General features: G+C 42.4%; 9 protein-coding genes across 9 annotated transcripts; 4 read left to right on the top strand and 5 right to left on the bottom strand.

The window, feature by feature from the left end:
* Positions 1-129: 129 nt before the first annotated feature.
* On the top strand, positions 130-3,354 carry FA14DRAFT_185290 (uncharacterized protein; the record flags this gene model as incomplete). Its single annotated transcript, XM_025501446.1, has 1 exon — positions 130-3,354. The coding sequence occupies exon 1, from the start codon at positions 265-267 to the stop codon at positions 3,352-3,354; it is 3,090 nt and encodes a 1,029-aa protein (XP_025353905.1). The 5' UTR covers positions 130-264.
* Positions 3,355-4,482: 1,128 nt separating this feature from the next.
* Positions 4,483-6,623, bottom strand: FA14DRAFT_161368 (GLE1-domain-containing protein). Its single transcript, XM_025499087.1, has one exon. It carries the CDS (start codon positions 6,595-6,597, stop codon positions 4,543-4,545), a length of 2,055 nt encoding a protein of 684 aa, XP_025353904.1. The 5' UTR covers positions 6,598-6,623; the 3' UTR covers positions 4,483-4,542.
* A 260-nt stretch (positions 6,624-6,883) lies between these two features.
* Positions 6,884-8,056, top strand: FA14DRAFT_111739 (DNA glycosylase; the record flags this gene model as incomplete). Its single annotated transcript, XM_025495955.1, has 1 exon — positions 6,884-8,056. A coding segment is annotated over one exon (1,173 nt), but the record flags the coding sequence as incomplete, so codon positions are not given.
* Positions 8,057-8,546: 490 nt separating this feature from the next.
* On the top strand, positions 8,547-10,277 carry FA14DRAFT_63739 (FAD/NAD(P)-binding domain-containing protein). Its single transcript, XM_025502608.1, has one exon. The coding sequence runs from the start codon at positions 8,740-8,742 to the stop codon at positions 10,201-10,203; it is 1,464 nt and encodes a 487-aa protein (XP_025353902.1). The 5' UTR covers positions 8,547-8,739; the 3' UTR covers positions 10,204-10,277.
* Positions 10,278-10,536: 259 nt separating this feature from the next.
* Positions 10,537-11,994, top strand: FA14DRAFT_190734 (FAD/NAD(P)-binding domain-containing protein; the record flags this gene model as incomplete). The annotated part of the gene is made up of 1 exon (XM_025501814.1): positions 10,537-11,994. The coding sequence occupies one exon, from the start codon at positions 10,537-10,539 to the stop codon at positions 11,992-11,994; it is 1,458 nt and encodes a 485-aa protein (XP_025353901.1).
* Positions 11,995-12,036: 42 nt separating this feature from the next.
* Positions 12,037-13,683, bottom strand: FA14DRAFT_63734 (FAD/NAD(P)-binding domain-containing protein). The gene has a single exon (XM_025502607.1). It carries the CDS (start codon positions 13,538-13,540, stop codon positions 12,080-12,082), a length of 1,461 nt encoding a protein of 486 aa, XP_025353900.1. The 5' UTR covers positions 13,541-13,683; the 3' UTR covers positions 12,037-12,079.
* Positions 13,684-15,228, bottom strand: FA14DRAFT_63733 (uncharacterized protein). Its single transcript, XM_025502606.1, has one exon. The coding sequence runs from the start codon at positions 14,998-15,000 to the stop codon at positions 13,828-13,830; it is 1,173 nt and encodes a 390-aa protein (XP_025353899.1). The 5' UTR covers positions 15,001-15,228; the 3' UTR covers positions 13,684-13,827.
* Positions 15,229-15,600: 372 nt separating this feature from the next.
* Positions 15,601-17,250, bottom strand: FA14DRAFT_161367 (lysozyme-like protein). The gene has a single exon (XM_025499086.1). The coding sequence runs from the start codon at positions 16,801-16,803 to the stop codon at positions 15,754-15,756; it is 1,050 nt and encodes a 349-aa protein (XP_025353898.1). The 5' UTR covers positions 16,804-17,250; the 3' UTR covers positions 15,601-15,753.
* A 687-nt stretch (positions 17,251-17,937) lies between these two features.
* On the bottom strand, positions 17,938-19,524 carry FA14DRAFT_180234 (uncharacterized protein; the record flags this gene model as incomplete). Its single annotated transcript, XM_025500991.1, has 1 exon — positions 17,938-19,524. The coding sequence occupies one exon, from the start codon at positions 19,522-19,524 to the stop codon at positions 17,938-17,940; it is 1,587 nt and encodes a 528-aa protein (XP_025353897.1).
* Positions 19,525-20,940: the final 1,416 nt, after the last annotated feature.

Raw genomic sequence — 20,940 nt, 5'->3', positions numbered from 1 at the left:
AAACAGTTTGTATTCATGCATTAAAGTGTATTGACCTCTTCCGTTATTGCGCCATCAGTCTTCCTTCGATTTGCGGACATTGATGCAAGCAAACAGCCTTCCTTAACAGTCGTCTTATTCGCGTTTGCGGTCCGCCTTCGCTCGCAGGAACGACGGAGAGTGAAAGTGAAATGAAGATAAACGGCGTTAGAAATTAAATCATCGTTCTTTGTTCTGTAACTTCATCATATCTTTGAAAGATTATTGGTGATCGCTATCATCAAAATGCAACAACAACCTCCTCTTGATTACTCTTTGCGTCCTAAGCATGGACAAGGATTCGCCTTACCAAAAGCATTAAGAAAGTTATTTCGTGAGCCAGGCCCACCGCGTACTTCTGATATGCGAAGTAGAAATGTCTCTTTTGAAATTCCAAGTCCAAATATTTCCTCGCCCTTGCATCCTGCTCAACAATTTCAAGCAAATTTCACGCCACCCTACGGTCAAAGTCACTTGCAAGCACCTTATTACGGCTCAGCCGGTGATGTGACTGGATTTCCACCTTCCACTGATACTTTTGATGCTTCTTTTCCACCACAACTTCCATTTCAAGAAGCCTTTCCAGCAAGAGTCTCTTTTGATCATCGTCCATACATCCCTCCTGTTGACGAAGAACCATCACCGGGCTGGGCCAAAAAAGTGCTTCAACCTTTCTCGCGCGTCAGAAAGCTGAAAGAGTCAATTTCAGTGCCAAAAGATGACAAAGGACCAAGCTATCCGATTTTCACTCACCGTGACTTAGAGCGAAACAATATTCCACAAGCAAATGTAGCAAGAAAGCATTCTTTGCAAAAACGCAAACCTGTCCCGGCACTGAGTGGAAGTTCTTTGGATTCGCAACTGAATCGTACGATTGGTAGAAAAGGCTATCCGTCCAACTTTGAAATGCCAAGAGATCCTTTCATACGATACTCTGTCGGCGAGGTAGTGCCGTGCAGTCGACCTGAAGCGAAGTTTTCGAACCAGTTCACCTCCTCTGACTATCAAGTCGGCACTTCTGCTATGCCACGTCAATCAGCTTTAGGCTTGGATTTAGGCGATTATAACTTGATGAATGCTGCTTCATTTCCTTCCCCGCGCTTTACGAATGGCCAGTACATGTACAAGACTGAGGAGAAGCCTATCACATCGGAATGGTCATCCGACACAGTCAGTCGAGCAGCGAGACATGCATTGCCACTAGACGTGGCGCCTCAAGCAGCAAATCAACCTCAATTCATTGACCAAAAGGATGAGGATATGTCGATGGTTGAATCTGCCCCTACTGGAGAAAATGTCAAACTGGCAAAAGAATATGCCAATAGAAAGTTCGATGAATGGGTCTCGCGCACGCCAAATGTTTCTGCTTTTCCTAGCTTGCACAACTCTTTGAACACGAAAGGTGTACAGAAGCACGCACAAACTGAACGAGTGTCCTCGAATGAGCCATTGCAGACTGCCAAAAAAACAAATCCACTTAGCATACCCGGCAAAAGTGGTCAAATGGAAGATGATCAAAGGGAGAACGAAAGTCGTCGAATATCGAGCAAGACACCCGTGGATCTTTTTGACCTCGATACTCGTTTGTCCGATCTGGTTGTTCGTTCTCGAAGAAACAGTGCTTTGAAACGCACGTCACATCAAAAACGTACCGCTGAAAGAAAGTCAAATGGAAATCTATCCCGCAATCTGGCAGCAAAGATGATGAGTGACACGCCAACCAAACCCGGCATTCGCTCTAGTGGCACAATGTGGCCCGAAGATCAGCCTACAAACGATGAAGAGGGTGAAAAGCCTGGACAAGTGACACCGAAGCAGGACGAAATGAAGAAAGAAAATATCACTGTTCCCTCGAATGTCGTGAAGTACAATCTGGAGGAACAAATTTGCGCGCCATTGGAACAAGAGGAAGTGTCCACCCCCACTAAACGCAAAGATCCAGTCACGCAGACAACTACAGCTCATGAAAAGTTGCAACCACGACATTGGCGTTCAACGGAAGTACTTTACCAAGACACCCGTGTGGGAAATGATCCAGACGTCGTAAAAGTTCCAATTTTGCATGAACATGAAGAAGAGGATTCAGACAGTGCGATTGGTGTTGTTGAGCCCATGACGATCAGTAGCGAAGAATTGGAATTATTGAGTCGCGTTCAAACATGGCGTTCATGTGTTGGTATTACACCAATGAAGAAGCTTTATGCTCCAAGTGCTTCTGCGACAGAACCTAGCACGATGACTGGCATGAATCAAGTGAACACTGGTGCAGATGAACGTGCATCAGAATGGACGAGTATCAGCAGACGTGTAGAAAGAGGCGTGGAGAGGGAAGCAGCGCCAATGCAAAGAGAAACTCACTACGATTATCCTCAAAAATACGATGAATTTAATGATCATCGAGCTTCAAAGAGCTATCAAATGGCGGAAACAAGAACGTCAATGCGCTATGCCCCTGCACCTTTCAGATCGCCAGCACAAGAGTCTGGAGATAATCCAGCTCATATATCCTTCCAGGGACCACCTTCAGAGCTCATCAGATTTCTTCAATACTCTTTCGACGTATCGCAAGCCAAAAGAAATCAAGATACCCCTCAAATCTTGCCAAAGAAGGAAGAAGAGCTTTTGATTGATCTCAAACCTCCAGAAATGGAAAAGCGCCCCCAGAAATTGCAATTTGGTACTCAGCATATTCGTCAAATGAGTGAAGCGGACTCTAAGCGTCTGTTTGACCTTATCGGCGATAAGTTGAGTAACGCTCCTCATCCTGAAGAAAATGCTAAGTTTGAAGAAGTTCCAACTAAAAAGCCAGAAGCGAAAACATCAAAACCACGATTCAAGACACCAGAAACTATTGATATTGCGAAAAGTAAAACTAAAGAGGATGAAGCCAAAGTTTGGGAATTGCTCCACAAATCTGATAAAGACGGCCTCACAGCGATGGAAAGGTTGTTGAATGCATATGCCGAGGGGTTGGGCAATTTTGCACGTGGTAATGATCACACCAAATCACACCTTCCTCATTCCGTTACAAAGCAAGAATTGACCAATACGGACAAGAAGCATAGCATGCCAATTACGAAAAAGAAGACGAAGGAGATATCCAAGCCATCAACATCGTACAATACATCCAAAACAAAGGTAGACGATGAAAAAGTAGAAAATATTCTTCAAAGCATTTTTGAATATGTTCAAGGAGCAGGAGATGTTTCACAAATTCACAGCACGCTCATTTCAATGCATAAAGACCTGTTGGATCGTACAAAAGATCCTGGACAACGTAAATCGATTGACGAAAGATTAATGAAATTGGAACAAGCAGTATTTGCAAAAAAGTGACAAGAGCGCTGGCCGCTGTATCATAATGACGAATATGATGTTTACGTATGATGAAATCAAGAAATTTTTTCTTCTTTTAAAATTTCTCTCCGAAGTTGTATTTACCATTATTTGTATCATTCCAAATTGAATTTCTGTGTAGCTTGTGTTCAAAGAAAAGTTGGTGTTATGCGCTCATTGATAAGATCGAAATTAATACGATAAGCTGGAATGAAATAGAGAAGATGATAAGCAGACAATGCAATCAACAGCGTGATTGTCAAGCCTCACATCTTCATCGGTGGTATGCATGTGAACCTGCGACATCGATAATGTTAGCGTGACATCAGCAATGAGATTGCAACAGTTGATCAACTCACATTAGCAAAATTATCGCTTACGAAGCTGGCAGTCAGAAAGGCACGTTAAGAGACACATTATCACAGCATGGCGCTTTTGAATTGTTGTTTGCTTACCCAGTGATCACGCCTGCAAAAAGGTTATTTGCAGTCAATCTGCATTAGTTCGATCAAGACAATACCTTCATTCAAATGCACTCACCTTTGGCTACGGCATCTTGACGCTGAAATTGAACTTGGTCACCAATTTTGAATCCATGATGATCCATTTCGTTCGTTTCAGAGCTAGTTGGAGGAGTTGACGAATTCGTTGTCATACTTTGAGCAGTCTTTTAATTTTGTATTATGTCCAAATCCAAGAAAAGGTCCTGAGGTGGTGGAAGACAAAAAGGAGGAGTGGACTTCGAATATGTGTTTTAAGTATGTTTGTGAAAGTACCTGCTATCATCCAAAAAGGCGTAAGACTTTCATCCAAGACGGAGCATGTGAACGGTTAGATGAAGAGCCATGACGTGATCAGGAATGATAAGGGACTCCGGCTAAGATCCCGAGCTTTTTAACCATACCTGAACTGTCATGAGGTGTAGCTTCGCATAAAGGGATTTATATGGCCGAAATCACCGAAATCACCGTTGTGAGAATGAATCTACTATGAAATGAATGCCGCCCATTCAACAAGAGCGGCGTCTTTTTTACTCGGCCAAGACCGCTAAACATGAAAAAGCTTACAAATAAGATCGAAGATAGTGCAGAGCATACAACGTCACCCTATCCATGCTGTCTCACTTTACGCCCCTTCTGGGATAGAAATATCGATTGAAATAGAAATACAATTAGATTATTATCATAATTACGGCGCCATTTCACGGCCACCAGTTGCGCCTTCAACTCTACCCGTCTTTATCCATTCGTCCAGCAAAAGCTCTAATCGTACACGAGCGGAATTGGCCGATTGTTGTTTTGTAAATCCAGCTTTGCCATTTTGTAATCCTTCGATGCGAATCAATTTCCAAACTTTTGAAGTCTGTTTGCCGTATCCTGTCAAGACTTTCGGACCGGCAATTTCAATCATGACGGAAAATAATGCAGGTGTGATTGTGTGTTCCATCATCCTTGGCGAAATCATACGTGCTTGCCAAGCCCATAACGCACGTAAACGGAAATGCGCAGGAATGCGGGAAAGATCCACTTCTTGATTCGAAGGAGGCTTTGAAGGCGTTGTTTGGCAAATTGCAAAATACATGGCAATAATACCTGACATACGAGAAGTGTGTTGCAAAGATGATTCATCAACTTCTGCCTTTCCTAAGATTTTTGCATACGTCTTGTCATCTTGGTCAGTCTTTTTTGGTGGACAATATGCTATACACCAACAGCACTTCTTTGCCAATCTGGCCATTAGTACATCGCCTAGTTCACTATGACCTTCCAATAAGAGCCATTGCACAACACGTGCCAATGGAAAGGCTGTATCTTGCTTTGCTGCCACTTCTTGCTCTGCTTGTCGAATAAGACATTTTGATAAGTGATTCAAGATCCAGGTGTATATTTCGCCACCTGGAGATGCACCTCTTGCCTGTGTCATCACCTCACCGATTGCTTGCGTGATTCTGACAATTTCTACTCTTGAATTTGTCAATTGACTAACACTACGGGTAATGATACGTTTTGCAGAGAAACATTGTTTGCGCCATTCTGTATTTTGTGATACTGCTGGCAAAACGTTTTGTTTGATCTGTTGAATCTTCTGCCACCAAGCTTCATATTCTACCCTTGCATTTGCCTCTAGTGCATTACCTACTCCTCCCATACTTTTCTCTTTGGCTTCTTCTGCAGCCTTGCGAGCAGCTTCCTCCTCTGCGGCTTTACGTTTGCTCTCGTCTTCTTGCTTTTGCTTTTCAGCCTCTTCCTTTTCGCGTTTTATCCGTGCTTCTTCAGCTTCTTTCTGCTCTTTCGCTCTTTTCTCATCAGCCTCTTTTTGCTCTTTGATCTTCTTTTGCCTTTCTGCTTCTTCCTTTAATGCCTTTGCTTGCACATCTTCTGCATGCCGTATGCTCGTTTCTATCGAGTCCCACAAAGCTTTATTTCTCTCATCGAAAACTTGCTTCTCTTGTTTTTCCTCCCTTTCTTTCTCTATACGCATGCGTGATAGTAATCCTTGTACTTGATCAAAGTCATCCTCGACAATTGTCAACGTCTTTCGAATCGCATTCGGCGACAGAGGCACAGAAACTTGCCTAGAATTCGATCGACGCCTTTGAGAGGTAATCTTACCTAGAGGCATATCTGAATAGTCTGCCTCACTTTCTAATCGGATTCTCTGACTTAGCTCTTGTGCTTCAACCGATGCTTCTCTTCGATTTCTGGCACCTATTTTGGATGTTTGAACTTTTGCGAATCTATGCGGAGCGACAGGCCATGCTTCTTCTTCGCTATCAGCGTCTGATTCCATGTCTGACTCTGACAGCCGGATCATTGTACCATTTTCCTCTTCACCATCATCATCAATAGTAGCTTTTGGAGTAGATTCCCGCATCCATTTTGGCGAACGATATGCTGAAGGAGACGACCGCGTTCCGTGTACGTTTTTTGCCAATTGTCTAGCTGCATTGACTTTATCTAGATTTGATGTCCGTCTTCTTCCTGGCGAGAATGTTCCATTGTGGGATCGCGTTGGGGTTGTCTCTTCTAGAAGCAAAGATGATGTTGATGGCGTTCGAGATCGTAAACGTTGCAGGTTCGAGATTGGCATACTTTGTAAGTTTTGCTGAGAGATTGAAACTGGAAGTCCTCTAGCTGACCAGCTTAAAGATTGTTCACCCTCGTCCAATCTTTCACCATCTGAAATTGGCTCAACATCTGAGCCAGATGCTGAGCTGGACGATGCGTCCAATGCGATTCGCATTCTCTATTATTTGATGATCGTGTGATGGTTGTGTTGGATGTTTAACTTTTTTTATTCGCGCCAGATTCACTCTTACGCCAAAAAAGTAAGCATGCGTTCGGGCCATTTGACTTAATCTATTTTTCTTTTGCGGAGGCCCGCCACTTTTAGAACTTTCTTCCAACACGATTCGGATCCGATATCATTCCTATTCAACATTCTGACATTACGATCATTCTCTCTGCTAGGCTTTAGTGATCGTGCAGGACACATTGCAAGGCTGACATTTAGACGGAGTATGTCATCAAATACGGCTTTTCAGCCACCCAGACCACCCCCTGGTTACACTCCTTTACCAGTATCCGCATCTCAAATTCTTCTACAATTGACAATTTCAAACAAATGTGGACAAGCATTTAGATGGCATGGCGTAGATGTGTATGAACCAATAGAAGAAAGAATAGCTGTGAAGAAAGAAGAAGAGGATGGCAATGCTTCAATACCTAGAATTAGAACATACAATAGAACGACAGAATGGTCCATGTGCTTATCAGACAGGATTGTATTCGTACGTCAAGATGTGGAAAGGGGTTACATCTATTTCAAAACACTCATGGGAGAGTCTTCAAATGCACCAAAACTCGCAGAACAAGTCGACCCTGCAAATATCGAAGTACAAACCGCTGCGTGGCTAAATGACTATCTCAATTTGGACGTCCCATTAGCTTCCCTGTACGAAGAATGGAGTGAAAAGGACAAAGTTTTCGCTCGATTTGCCAAAAGGTTTGGAGGTGTACGGATGCTAAGACAAGATCCATGGGAAACATTGTGTGCTTTCATATGTTCATCCAACAATAATATCGCTCGAATAGGACAAATGGTGCAAAATCTATGCACTCATTTCAGTCACCCTATGGCAACTGTAACGTATCCTCCTCCACCTACAGAGGTGTTTGCTGGCGATGAAGAAGTTCAAGCGATGCCAACAACGATCACATATTTCCCCTTTCCATCTGTGGAAAGACTAGCAGAGAAAGATGTTGATGCGAAATTACGCAAATTGTCTTTTGGATATCGTGCTCCTTACATACAGGATACAGCACGTCTACTTCTTGACACAGTTGCAAGCTCTAAAAAAGAGACGGATGGGATAGCCTACGATTCGCCTTACCAGTATCTGCATTCGCTACGTACAATGGATTACCCGTCCGCTCGCCAGGAGCTCATCCGTTGTCCCGGTGTTGGCCCAAAAGTGGCAGATTGCATCTTGTTGATGGCGATGGATCAACCCTCGAGTATACCGGTGGACAGACATGTCTTTCAATTTGCAGAGAGATGGTACAAGATTCGAACGAAAGGAGGTCATAAAGGCTATGAACATATTGCAGATACCTTTAGAAAGCTATGGGGACCTTATGCAGGTTGGGCGCATTCAGTCTTGTTTACAGCCGATCTTCGTGCATTTCAAACGTACAAGGTGGAAGAGACTGAACATGTGATCAAAAATGAAAATGGAACAAGTCAACCTATGCAGGCAAAGAAGGAAATTGTGGTAAAAGAAGAGGAAATATCTTATCCGCTTTCCAACGAAAGCCACAACAATCAAGAGCTCCTGGCCAACGACACTGAATCAGAGCGCACAGTAAGGTGGAAAAAGCGTGTATATGATAATCACGTTGCGATACCTGCACCTGAACAGGATGGCACAGAGATAACAAAAGCATTTAAAGTTACAAAGAGGAGGAGACCCGTTTCGGCCAAAAAGGGAGAAGCTTAAGCCGACTGATAATGGCATAGCACAATCCGTAGACTCTTTTGCGGAAATATTTGCTCCCCTTCTCATTCATTGTACCGAATTCCCCAGCAAGCAAGTCCGAGAACCGTAAAGCGAGCACTTAGGAACCAGACATTTTGCCGTTCTCGGTTAGTCGCGGCCCGCTGTCACCTCATTTAGGGTACTCGTTGGTGACGATGTAGTGCCGAATTCCGCGATTCGATAGTTGGAAGATTTCGGCGCTGGTATGACCTTATTGTGTTAAAGTTTGTAGTGTTCGACAAGGTATAAAATGTTCTTATCTTAGAATCTCGAGGTCGACGAATCCCCATAAACCTTCTCATTTTTACAACAAGAATTTTCACATTCACAACTTTCAGTACATCAACATGAACGGCAACGGACGTACTAGCGACGTCGATTTGGACGTAGTCATCGTTGGCGCAGGCATTGGCGGGATCTCAGCTGCTTATTATATCGGTCAAATGGAGAAGTATTCCTATGGAATCTTTGAAGCGCGAGAAGCACTCGGCGGTACATGGTCAAGCTTTACCTATCCCGGTATTCGCTCAGATTCAGACATGTTCACGTTGTCATTCCCATTCAATCCGTGGAACAAGAGCAACACGGTAGCAGAAGGAGGTGAAATTTTGGAGTATATCGAAGAAACAGCAAAAAAGTTTGGCATTGACAAAAAGATTGTATATGGTCACACTGCCACTAATATGGATTGGTCAAGCAAAGACCAACGATGGACTTCAGAATTTAAGAAAACAGATGGAAGCTCAATTGTTGTCACTTCGCGATTTGTTGTGGTGGCCACCGGATACTTTGATCACAATGAGGCTTATTTCCCTGATTTGCCCAAGAAAGAATTGTTCAAAGGTCCCATCATTCATCCGCAATTTTGGCCAAAAGGGGTCGATTATGAGAATAAGACTGTAGCTGTGATTGGTTCAGGGGCTACTGCAATTTCCATCGTTCCGCATATGGCAGACAAAGCAAAGCTTGTCACAATGGTTCAACGATCGCCAACGTATATCACAAGTCGTTCAAGAGTTGATCCGGCTGCACAATGGCTTTTAAAACTTTTACCCTTAAAGTTGGCATCAATCATTTTGTTCCTGTTTTACGAACTCGAAACAACGATTATGTTCTTCACATACAAAATCTTCCCAAATTACGGTAGACGAGTATTGCAAAATTACGTCAAGAAGCAACTTCCTCCTAATGTTCCTCTCGATCCACACTTTGTTCCTAAGTACAAGCCATTCGACGAACGTTTATGTTGGGTTCTGGAAGATGATCTATTTGTTTCAATGCGTGAAGGTAAAGCAGCCGTCGTTACAGGTCATATCAAACAACTGACAAGCGGTGGAATTGAAATGCAGGATGGTCAATTCGTACCTGCCGATATTATTGTCCAAGCAACTGGTCTGAAATGCAAATTCCTTGGCGGCGCAAAGATCAGGATCGATGGCAAGAAGCTCAACCTCGGAGACACTTTCTTCTATCGAGGAATGATGTTAGACGGTGTTCCAAACGGTATTGCTTTACAAGGCTATTTGAGTACATCTTCATGGACACTTGGTGTTGTTCAAACTTGTGAATATTTCTGTGATTTATTGAAAAAGATGGAAAAAGAAGGTTATCGTCAAGTTACTCCAATAGCCGGTCCTGAAGTCAAAGCAACGACTGAGCCTTTCCCAATGACGTCTGGTTATTTGATGAGAGCTCTTGATCAGATGCCCAAAGTTGCGGATGGCTTGGTTTGGCGTCATCATTTGGATCCGATCGTTGATTGGCTTGATATGAAATTTAACAGGAGGTACCAATCTCTTGAGTTCAAGTAGTGGCTGCTATCGTTCCTTCCTCATCCATCATTTATGCTTGTGCTCTCATTTTAATGTCATATTTTTGCGTGTCTTTTGACGTTTTCGTGCTCTTATCTGATCATTAAGAATAGTATCGCTCGAATAGCCCGAGAACTACAAGGTGACCATTCGCTCGGTTCGCCGCGGCCCGATACCTGTCCATTACGCCAAATTCTGCTATGATCTCATTGGAAGAAATTGGCGTCGGGGTGATTTAATTGTGGAAAGTCATGCAGCATTTAAGACAGAAAACAATGTCTGTTCGAGGTTTCCCTCTTCTTGTCTTTTCTCTACAGCAGTTTCCTTTACAAAATGAATAGTCAAGAACACCAAGATGTTGACTTGGACGTGGTGATCATTGGAGCAGGCATTGGCGGTATCTCAGCAGGCTATTACATTGGACAATTGAAGAATTACTCGTATGCAATCTTTGAAGCGCGAGAAGAGCTTGGTGGTACGTGGTCCAGCTTCACTTACCCAGGAGTTCGGTCAGATTCAGATATGTTTACGCTATCTTTCCCATTCAACCCATGGACCAAGAGCAACTCGGTAGCAGAAGGTGACGAGATCTTGGAATATATCAAACAAACAGCAAAGAAGTTTGATATTGACAAAAAGATAATTGTTGGTCATAATGCTACTGATTTGGACTGGTCCAGCGAAGATCAGCGATGGACGTCCACATTCAAGAAGCTAGACGGTTCCTCTGCTGTGATCACTTCTCGCTTTCTGATGCTGGCTACTGGATACTTTGATCATGAACAAGCCCATTTTCCTGATCTTCCTGATAAAGATACATTTAGAGGTCCGCTCATTCATCCACAATTTTGGCCGAAAGATGTTGACTACGAAAACAACACTGTAGCTGTCGTTGGTTCAGGAGCTACGGCGATCTCCATCGTCCCACACTTAGCACAGAAAGCGAAACTTGTGACAATGGTACAACGGTCACCAACCTACATCACTACTCGTTCTAGGGTTGACAGTATTGCGAAACTGCTTTTGAAACTTTTGCCTTTGAATTTGGCAGCAATCATTCTGTTCTTTATATACGAGATCGTGTTAACGATTAAAATTTTCCTCTACAAAACCTTACCGAATTTTGGTAGACGGCAATTGCAGGGCTATGTCAAAAAGCAACTACCTAAACATGTACCGCTCGATCCGCATTTTGTACCCAGGTACAATCCATTCGCTCAACGTCTTTGTTGGACAATAGATAGCGACTTGTTTGTCTCGATGCGAGAAGGAAAAGTGTCAGTCGTGACGGGAGATATCAAGCAAGTCACAAGCGGTGGCATTGAGATGGAAGACGGCCAATTTGTCCAAGCTGATATCATCATTCAGGCCACAGGTATACAGTGTAAACTTCTTGGAGGCACAAAGATTACGATTGATGGCAAGAAATTCAACCTTGGAGAGACCTTTCTCTATCGTGGAATGATGTTGGACGGTGTTCCGAATGCGGTTGTGTTGTTAGGTTATCTCACGTCCTCTTGGACAATTGGTATTGCGCAAACATGTGAATACTTTTGCAACTTAATCGAAAAGATGGCAAACGAAGGTCACAATCAAGTCACTCCAATAGCTGGTCCCGAAGTGAAAGAGACCACTAAACCTTTTCCTTTGACTTCTGGCTTCTTGGTCAGAGCGTCTCATATGCTGCCAAAAAGCGCTGATAGCTGGGTATGGCGTTACCGCTCGGAACCACTCCTGGATTGGCTCGACATTAGGCTCAACAATAGGCATCAATCTCTCGAATTCAAGTAGGAAGCTATTCATAAATTCAACAGAAAAGATAGATATATTTCAGTACCGATAGCCGCTATTCGTATATCTTTCTGATTTGTATATCTTATTCAAAGTCTAGACTTTGATATCGCTTGTTCAGCCTAACCTCCAACCAATCAATAACCGGATCCAAATGATGACGCCATACCAAACCATCTGATACTTTAGGGATAAGATGAAGTGCCCTAACGATAAAACCAGATGTGCACGGAAAAGGTTTGATACCTTTTTTGATTTCCGGTCCTGCTCTTGGAGTGACTGTTTGGTATCCTTCCTTTTCCATCTTTATGAGAAGTTTATAGAAATAGTCACATGCTTGATTTATTCCGATCGTCCATGAAGCATGAACGAATCCGAATAAAGCGATCGCATTTGGTACGCCATCTAACATCATTCCACGATAGAAAAATGTATCTCCAATTTGAACCTTTTTACCGTCAACTGTGATCATCATTCCACCCAAGAATCTACATTGAAAGCCGGTTGCTTGAATTATGATATCGGCTTGTACGAATTGTCCATTGTCCATTTCAATCCCGTTTGCTGTGAGTTGATTGATTGTTCCGGTAACGACACTTGTTTTGCCTTGTTTCATCGAGATGAAAAGATCATTCTCCAATGTCCAGCATAAAGGTTGATCAAATGGCTTATACGCCGGGACGAAATGCTGATCAAAAGGGATGTTATGAGGAAGTTGCTTTTGAACATTCTTTTGCAATTCATGCCTACCCAAAGACGGGAAGATCATGCAAAAGAAAAAGAAGAGAGATCGTTCTAGCTCATATATAAAGAAGAGGACCATGGCTGCAAAATTCAATGGCAAGAAATTCATGATCCACTCAGTCCTTTTATCAACTTTTTTACGATCTTTGATATACGACGGAGATCTTTGTACCATCGTTACCAGCTTTGCCGTTTTTGCCAAGTGAGGTATCATTGAAATGGCAGTAGCTCCTGATCCGATCACAGCAATAGTCTTGTTTGCATAGTTAAGATCTTCAGGCCAGAGTTGTGCGTGAACGATCGGACCTTTAAAAAGATTCTTGGCAGACAAATTGGGATAATGGGGCTTATTGTGATTGATAAAGCCAGTGGCGATCATCAAAAAGCGTGAAGTAACAGAGATCATGGAACCATTTGATTGTATAAATGTTGACGTCCACCTTTGCTCTTCGCTTGACCAGGCTAGAGACGTAGCTGTATGGCCGTACTTGATGTGTTTGTCAATGTAAAACTTTTCTGCAGTTGATTTGACATACTCTAAAATTTCATCGCCTGTTGCAATGGAATGTGTCTTGTTCCATGGATTGAATGGGAATGACAAAGTGAACATTTCTGAATCCGATCGGATACCGGGATAGGTAAAGCTTGACCATGTACCACCAAGTTCCTCTCGAGCCTCAAAGATGGCATAAGAGTATCCTAACTTTTGTCCGATATAGTAACCAGCTGAGATACCACCAACGCCAGCACCAATGACGACCACGTCCAAATCAACATCAGCTGTGCTTTCGTTGCGATTCATTTTGATGGGGGAGAAGAGTGATTGTAAGAAAGTGCGGAAGAAAAGTTGGGGTTATAAATGAATGAATTGGACAATCACGCAATATTCAACTTTTACGCCAATGACGCACTTTCCGTCCTGTGAGAATCGGAGGCGTAAAATGATCGACAAAATGATTTATCCAGTTGAAAAGGAAAATCTTCTTCTCTGAAAATAGAAATTATTCATGTTCTTCATTAGAGCATATCTTTTAATTGTCATTTCATTAGGCAATTCCAGCAATTCCATATAAAGAAAAAAAGATGAGTTTAATGAGGAGCTCCCCAAGTTCCACTTGAAGGTAATGGATTTTGTTTCATGAAAGCAAATAGCGTATCCGAGTTTCGTACTGAAGGCCAACGAAGATGGGCTACCGTACCGGTTGTGACTGCACAATTACCTTGGCAAGCTTCTTCGCATTGAGAATTTCCATCTGATGACTTGACTGCCGCAGTCGCAACATCAATAATGACGAGTTGTTGTTCTAGACTTGGGTATCGATTGCGTAGATCGTCATAGAAGTATTTTCCGGTAGTGCAAGTTCCGATGATATCACAATAATTATGGATAATGGAAGTTGGTGTAGCGAATGGTGGATAAGGAACTTGAGTACAAGGATCTTGCGAATCACGATAAGGATCCGGAGCGGAATAAACGCTTGAAGCGGCAATTCCGTCAGTGTTTAAAGCATAGATCGTTGCCATTGAAGCTCCATTTGACCAACCGGACATGAAGACTCTTTGTTTGTCAACCGGTACATTGCTTTTTGCATATGCGATTGATTTATCGATCCAATCTGCATCTGCATTCAAAGCAGATGAAGAACGATCAAAATTACGGTACCAATTATCCCAGCCGGGCGTGTTGTTGTCGGGGATAGGGTATTGATGAATGGTATTACGTCCTAAGGGTAAAATGTACGAGAATCCGAGTCTTGAAGGGTCTTGGTTATTTAAAGCTTGTGTTGTACGCACTTCGTCAATTCCGGTCAATGGGAAAGAGAGAGTCGTTTGAACGGCAGAAGGATGCAACCAAACCACGAGTGGCAAAGGTTTATCTTTCGTAGAAGCAGGATTTGCATAAAAGCAAGCAGATCTCATCTTTCCTGTATTATCCGTTCCATTAATGATTTGTCCATGACAAATATCGATTAAATCTTGTAATCCTGTTGGCAAACTTTCTAAAGGTGTTAATATTTTTGCTGGTGGATCTCCATATTTTGTACAATCTTTTCCTGTTTGAACAGTTGTAACGGCAGATTTTGGATATTGTCCTGTTGCTGAGGCAACTTGTGGTGGTACACAAACTGGAACGTGAGGCAATAGATCGCTTTCCAAAGTGCTGGCTGAAAAGGAAAGTGGACTTGCATTTGACGTATGGGAAGATAGCAAAATGCTAGCAAGCGTGAGGGAAAAGGCGGATTGGATCTTGTTGAAGTACATGTCGGAATGTAAGGTAGGGATTGGGGGTGGTGAATAAATTCATTATGATCATGATAGAGTGTTACCTTTTTATATGATTCATTTTCTCACAATTCGTTCGGGTTCTTTTACCGAACATATATGATATCCGCTCTTATTGTGCCATGCTGCTCATTCGGTTAACGAAAATAAGGGGGATAACCGATATGATTTGTCTTAAAAACCTTCCGATACAACATGATCGGTCCGTTTGTTTGCATGTATGATTTTGTTTAATTATTGTGCCTTGTAATTTTGTGGGGAAATTAAAATTATCATACGAATTTGCGAGTTAACAAATCCTCAAACTCACGCTAAAGGCAGCAAACCGTTGACGCTACCGTTGCATATCCTCTGCAAACAAACAATGGTTGTACTGATTTGTCTCACTCTGATCATTTCTAGCGCACATTTTGATGATGCACTATAGCAGAGTCCACAATTTTATAAACCTCGGCCATCCACTTCTTATTAAACGGCAACTAAACATGTGGTCAGATTAAACTCAAATGTGGGGAACTCACGCTTACGTGGATAATGTCAATCAATAACATTTGCAAGCATGTGATGCAGAAAAATTACGTGGGTGATAGTATAAATCATAAAGAGGGGGGGAAGAAAGCAACGATCAAGTGCATACTGATCGACAGGCAAAAGATCTATGCGGCGAGTAAAGTACTAAGCAAATGTGGACGTGATGTCAAAGAGAGTTAAAGAAGATGCAAATCGCCATCCTTAGCATTTTCCAAGGTTGTTGTACACCTTCATCTTATAGCCCATTTTGCCTTGAGCCCAACCATTTAGCAATTGATTAAGGTAGTCTAAATTGTTCTGTGCATGGCATCCGTATTGCTGACTGGTTGCACGGTTATAGGTCAAGCCCTTTTGCCAGCCGTTGTAAATACCAATAGCTTGAAGAGCATTTCCGCCAAAGCCATCCAATTGAGATTTGAAGTATTGAGCGGCTACCCTGACATTTGTCGTTGGATCCCAGCAATTCTTGCCCTTACATTTGTCCGGTGTTAATTGCATCATTCCAATCTCACCGTTTTTGCCATGCACGCCAGGGTTGCATGTTGATTCTTGCATGGCAAAGGACATCAACAAGACTGCTGGTACACCCGTTGATTTTGAAGCACTGTCAAATGCTGATTTGTACTTTGCACAACCGCCAAATACACCTGATTTGGCTGCTTGAGAAGAAGAGATGAATTTCAATTGACTCATCTTGACGTTGGGTGGTGACCATTTACCGTTGGGATTATTCTTTGACAAACCACAGTTTAAGAAGTTAATGTCACCGTTGGGAGATTCTTTCGATGCATGAGGGTTGCTGCATTGACCACCGAAACTCAAACCGAGCAAGCCTTTAACACTGCCAAGGGGGCCAGAACCACTGGACTTGTCATCATCACTGTCGTCGGAATTGTCCTTGTTAGACTTTTGTTCTTTCGAACTTGATTCAGGTTTGGGTTTTACTGGTTTTGCTTTACTCTTTGTCATTTTCTTGCTTTTGTCTGGTTTGGGTTTCTTATCGTCCTTCTTGTGAGCGAATTGAGATTTGGATTGGCTTGATGCTCTGCATCTTTTAACGTGACGTTGTTTGCCCATTCCAGTGTTTCGTTTCCAAAGTGATGTTGAACCAATGGCTTCTTCCGTATCGAGTGAACGGCTTACAGGTTCGTTAACCATACCGTTGATGCCTGCATCAGCGGCAGATGAGCTGACCTGCAAGCTCATGATTGTAGCCAAAAAGACGGTCAAGATGATAGAATTGAAACGCATTTTGTTGTGAAGTTTTTTCTGTTTGTGATTGTTGTGTTTTCTGTTTGTAATTGTAAAGAATGAAGTCGAAAATGGATTTGAGGAGGGAGTGATGATGATGGTAATAAAGTGTAATATGATTGTTGTTGCTTGATATGCTATAAGTTGATAAATGCTGCCGGAGCTTAATGCAAGAGATGGATCTGTCAAGAATGACTACACGGAACAAAAGGCCGCTAAGAGCGATTAAGATGTTCTATCAAAGAAGTTCTGCAAGTGAGAGAAAGATTGCAATCGATAATGCCTGCGCTTGCGCACTTATTATAGATTGATGAAAGAGGGTGAAATTCGGATGGCTAAATATTCTTTGCCAAGAAAGAATGTTTTATTACGGCTACCGGAGCGATAAAATGTGTTGGTTGGAAGTAATGAGAAAAAGGAGAGAAAGAAAGCAATGCAAAGATTATAGGAGTATGGCCAACATACTTACGTATTTACTTTATTCATTTCTTTGTTCAGTCATGTCAAATGAAGTTTTGGTTGCCAAGCCATGAATTGGATTGTTTTACATAAAGGCACATTAGCACTCTTTAACTATTTTAAAACGACAAACATGTTTCCATTGTTGTAAAACATACCGACAAATCGCCCATTTATAGAATTACAAGAAAGGGGGGGAGAGATTTCATTTTGATAAGAATACGCTAATTTGTGTTAAAACACTGCCATTTTGGGAGAGAAACGCGTTCAACACAATCACAACGCGTTTGAAGTCACGCTAAGCATTGCCAGCTTGAAAGCAATTCGCTTGGCAAATGAATCAAGCTCGACCCTACCCATACCCTAGCGTTGATATAACATACTAACTCATGCGAGGTCACACACACTACATACACCACCTCATGGCAGCCAAGTATCTTAGCTGAATACACATATGGAGACACAATATATACAAATTAAGCATGTTGTTATATACAAGAATGGTGGTATGGAATACAGTAAAAAAGGTTTCGTTACTTTCGTGAAATCTTTCGTTTGGCCAGCGAGTTACGTTTATGAACTCCTCTTGTTTTGACACTTCGTTTGTCGGTTCAAGTCTTTTGATTTGTTTTGTACAGCAGAATATACAATTTCCATTTCCTCATTTGTGCTCCTTCAATCAGTTTCAGAAACCGCAGTAAAGTCATATCCAGCTGGATCAGTTACACCTCTCTTTCGTCCGTGCAATGTTTGCATGTGAGCTTGATGCTTTGCTTGTTCGCCACGTGCATTTTCCTGTACTGACATGGCTGCCAAAGAGGAATTGCTGGATGATGTCATCATTTTCACATGCGTTTGCAAAGGTGAAATAGGTGCTGATAATGGCAATGTCACCCGACGACCATGAACGTTGGACACTTTTGTCACATCAGTTGAAGTTGATGAAGATGACTGCGAGCCAACAGCAGTCAGATTTGGCTGACTTGCTGTCTTGCTTTGTGGCTCGGTTCGATTGACGCCCTCACGTTGAGTGGGCACCACTTTTGAAGGTGAATTGCCAACGTGAACATTTCTTCGACTTGAGTGAAACGAACCACTCGGTGACGAGACATGTTGCGGAGATGCACCATACTCTCCTTGTCTGCGTGCAAAGGAAAGTCGGCGAACACTATTTGAATTTTGTTCACCATTTGGAGACCTAGTAGCAGATGATGATCGTTGAAACAACGGCATGCGCGCAGGTGGTCTACGCAAGAAGGATGTATCGGTAGATCGAGATTTTTGACCATCTTCCTGACCGATTGAACTGGCTTCACGGTCAAAGCCACCGACGATAGCGATCGCATGCCCTTTTCTTGGTGAAGCGTTGTTTGAACAGCTTTGATTGTTTTGAGAAGAAAGCTTACTCGTGTTGCTCTGTACGTTTCCTTCCAAGTCGTCCAATGTTGTAAGAGAATCGAGTGCGCTTGTCAATCCTTCATCTTCTTCATCCCAAATCATATCCAAATCTGCCGCTGAGGAATGATTGCTTTGACGACGAATGCTATGTGAGGATGTAGAGTATGCCAATGACAATGGCAAGCTGGAAGGCTCTTCATCTTCGACTGCAACTTCGATTGCTTCTTCTCCGTCATGCAAATCGTATTTAGCTTCTTGATCATACCCTTGACCAGAGAGACTGTTCGTTTGAACTTCATCATCGAGACTAAAGAGAACTTCTTCTTCATCCAATTCCTCTTCGTTGGTGGAAAGATCTGTGCTCTCTGCATCTTTAGCGATCATTTCTGAATCTTGACTTGTGCTTTGACTGCTGTTGTAAGATAATTGAACCAAAGTCATTGGACTTCGTACAGGTGAATGCTTTCGCTTTTCACTTCCTCCTTCAAACATTAATGGTCTCCTTGCAAATGTTGGAAAACGCAAACTTGCTTCAACAGAATCGGCATCTTGATCATCTTCTTTCTCTTCATCCTCCATTGTTGCAGGCGAATATGTTCGTTCATTGCAAATGATTGTGCCAATGGGAGAATTAGAAGAACGTCTTGGCTTTGCTGTTGTGGATGATGAGAAGCGCTCTTCATCTTTCAAGATCAGTGATCGTGAAAAGGAAGATGACAATGAATCATCTGCATACGTTGGAGGCATTCTCTTCTTGGCCGGGATGAGCAAAGGATGTTTTTGAAACGTCATTTTGTCTGGCGATGGTGGAGTGATGAAAGAAGAAGGACCAGCTTCTGATACACTCGAGGAGAATGGGATCATTGTGTGCTGAGCAAAGCGAATAATTGTCGCTTAAGTACGTTTCAATCCAGAATGAATGCGCTTTCTTTTGGTTTCTTCCTTCCTGTTACGCAAGGTGTGTACGCAACAGGTGAATTGTAAGAGGATGTTCTGTTAGCCCCCCAGTACTTCTTGTGTGTGTGATTTGAATTGAATTGCTATGTCAATGCGGTGTGACTCGGCCCTTTGAGGAAAGGATGTCCGAATCTAGCCGCAAGTCAGATTTGAGCAGTCTTGACAGTAGGCAGCCGAAAGTGAAAGGAAGAAGAAAAAGGGGATGGCAATGAAATATTGAAACGCCCTCAATAATCAAGCCACGTCAAAGGCAATCCTTCTGAACAAATTCCTCGGGGCAATAATAATTCAATCCAGTTATGATAGAATGTTAATCTTCTTCGGCTCAGTTGCGTGCGCACATTAGCCAAATGACGCCATCGACAATTTGTTCAGGGGAATATGACTTTCTTCCGTATGCCAAGACTTTGCTTTTGTTTTCGTCAAGACGTGTAATTTTGATATGTGTGATTTGTATGCAAAAAGAAAAGAAATTGTGATGGTGATGTGATGTGTATTGCGCACGCACAGCAAATGGGCGTTTGTAAACTGATTTGAAATCTTTGACAGTTTTGATTGATATCAAAAAAGAGGCGCTGCTGCTTGCTCTTGCCGGCGTAAAATGTGTTGAGAAGTTATATGACGCCCTTTTTATACAAGTATTATTTGACTTTTTGTCTAGACCGAATGGAACGAGTTGCACAAATGACCAACAATATTTTGTGGGGGCAACTCCCTTTACGCCTTTGAGTGGTCGATCGTCAATTCTTCTTTGTTGATGTCAAGACACACTCTCCTTGTGTGTGAATGTTAAATCAATTTCGGAGTGGTAATGAAACTGTGTCGGACCCTAGGGTTTGGTACATAGACACGATTTGCGGAATATGAATTGGTGGTGTTTTACCCGGATGTTAATAAACCGTCGTTTGTTGGCAAGCCGTATGGAGGGAGAAGGCAATGCTTTTTATTTTATTTTTATAAATCCGAATATTTTTCTTTCGGCTAAGGAATGTCAAAGAATAGAAAAAGCGAAATGAATTTTAACGGCCTCCGTCAATCGAAATGAGAAATGAAGTTGTCAAGGTTGATGATGATGATGACCAAGAAAGTTATTGGCACTAAGGATAGTTTGGGTTAGCCTTTAATAGTCAAAATGAATGGGATTGATTGATGACAGGAGGGAGATAATGTACGCTACTGTATTATGTATTATATGTATGGGGTTTTAGCGTTGCGCTAAGGTGCTTGAGTTTCAAAGGGTTTTTTTGGTCTTGTTTTTACACAGCAAACGGGCGCAACATCTTTCCCGGCGGCACAACGGCACATCGTGGGGTAGATTGTGTG

The sequence above is a fragment of the Meira miltonrushii genome (assembly GCF_003144205.1).
Source record: "Meira miltonrushii strain MCA 3882 unplaced genomic scaffold FA14scaffold_3, whole genome shotgun sequence".
Lineage (NCBI taxonomy): Eukaryota > Fungi > Basidiomycota > Exobasidiomycetes > Exobasidiales > Brachybasidiaceae > Meira > Meira miltonrushii.
The sequence above is the reverse complement of the archived record's forward strand: the minus strand, read 5'-3'. Positions and strand labels throughout refer to the sequence as shown.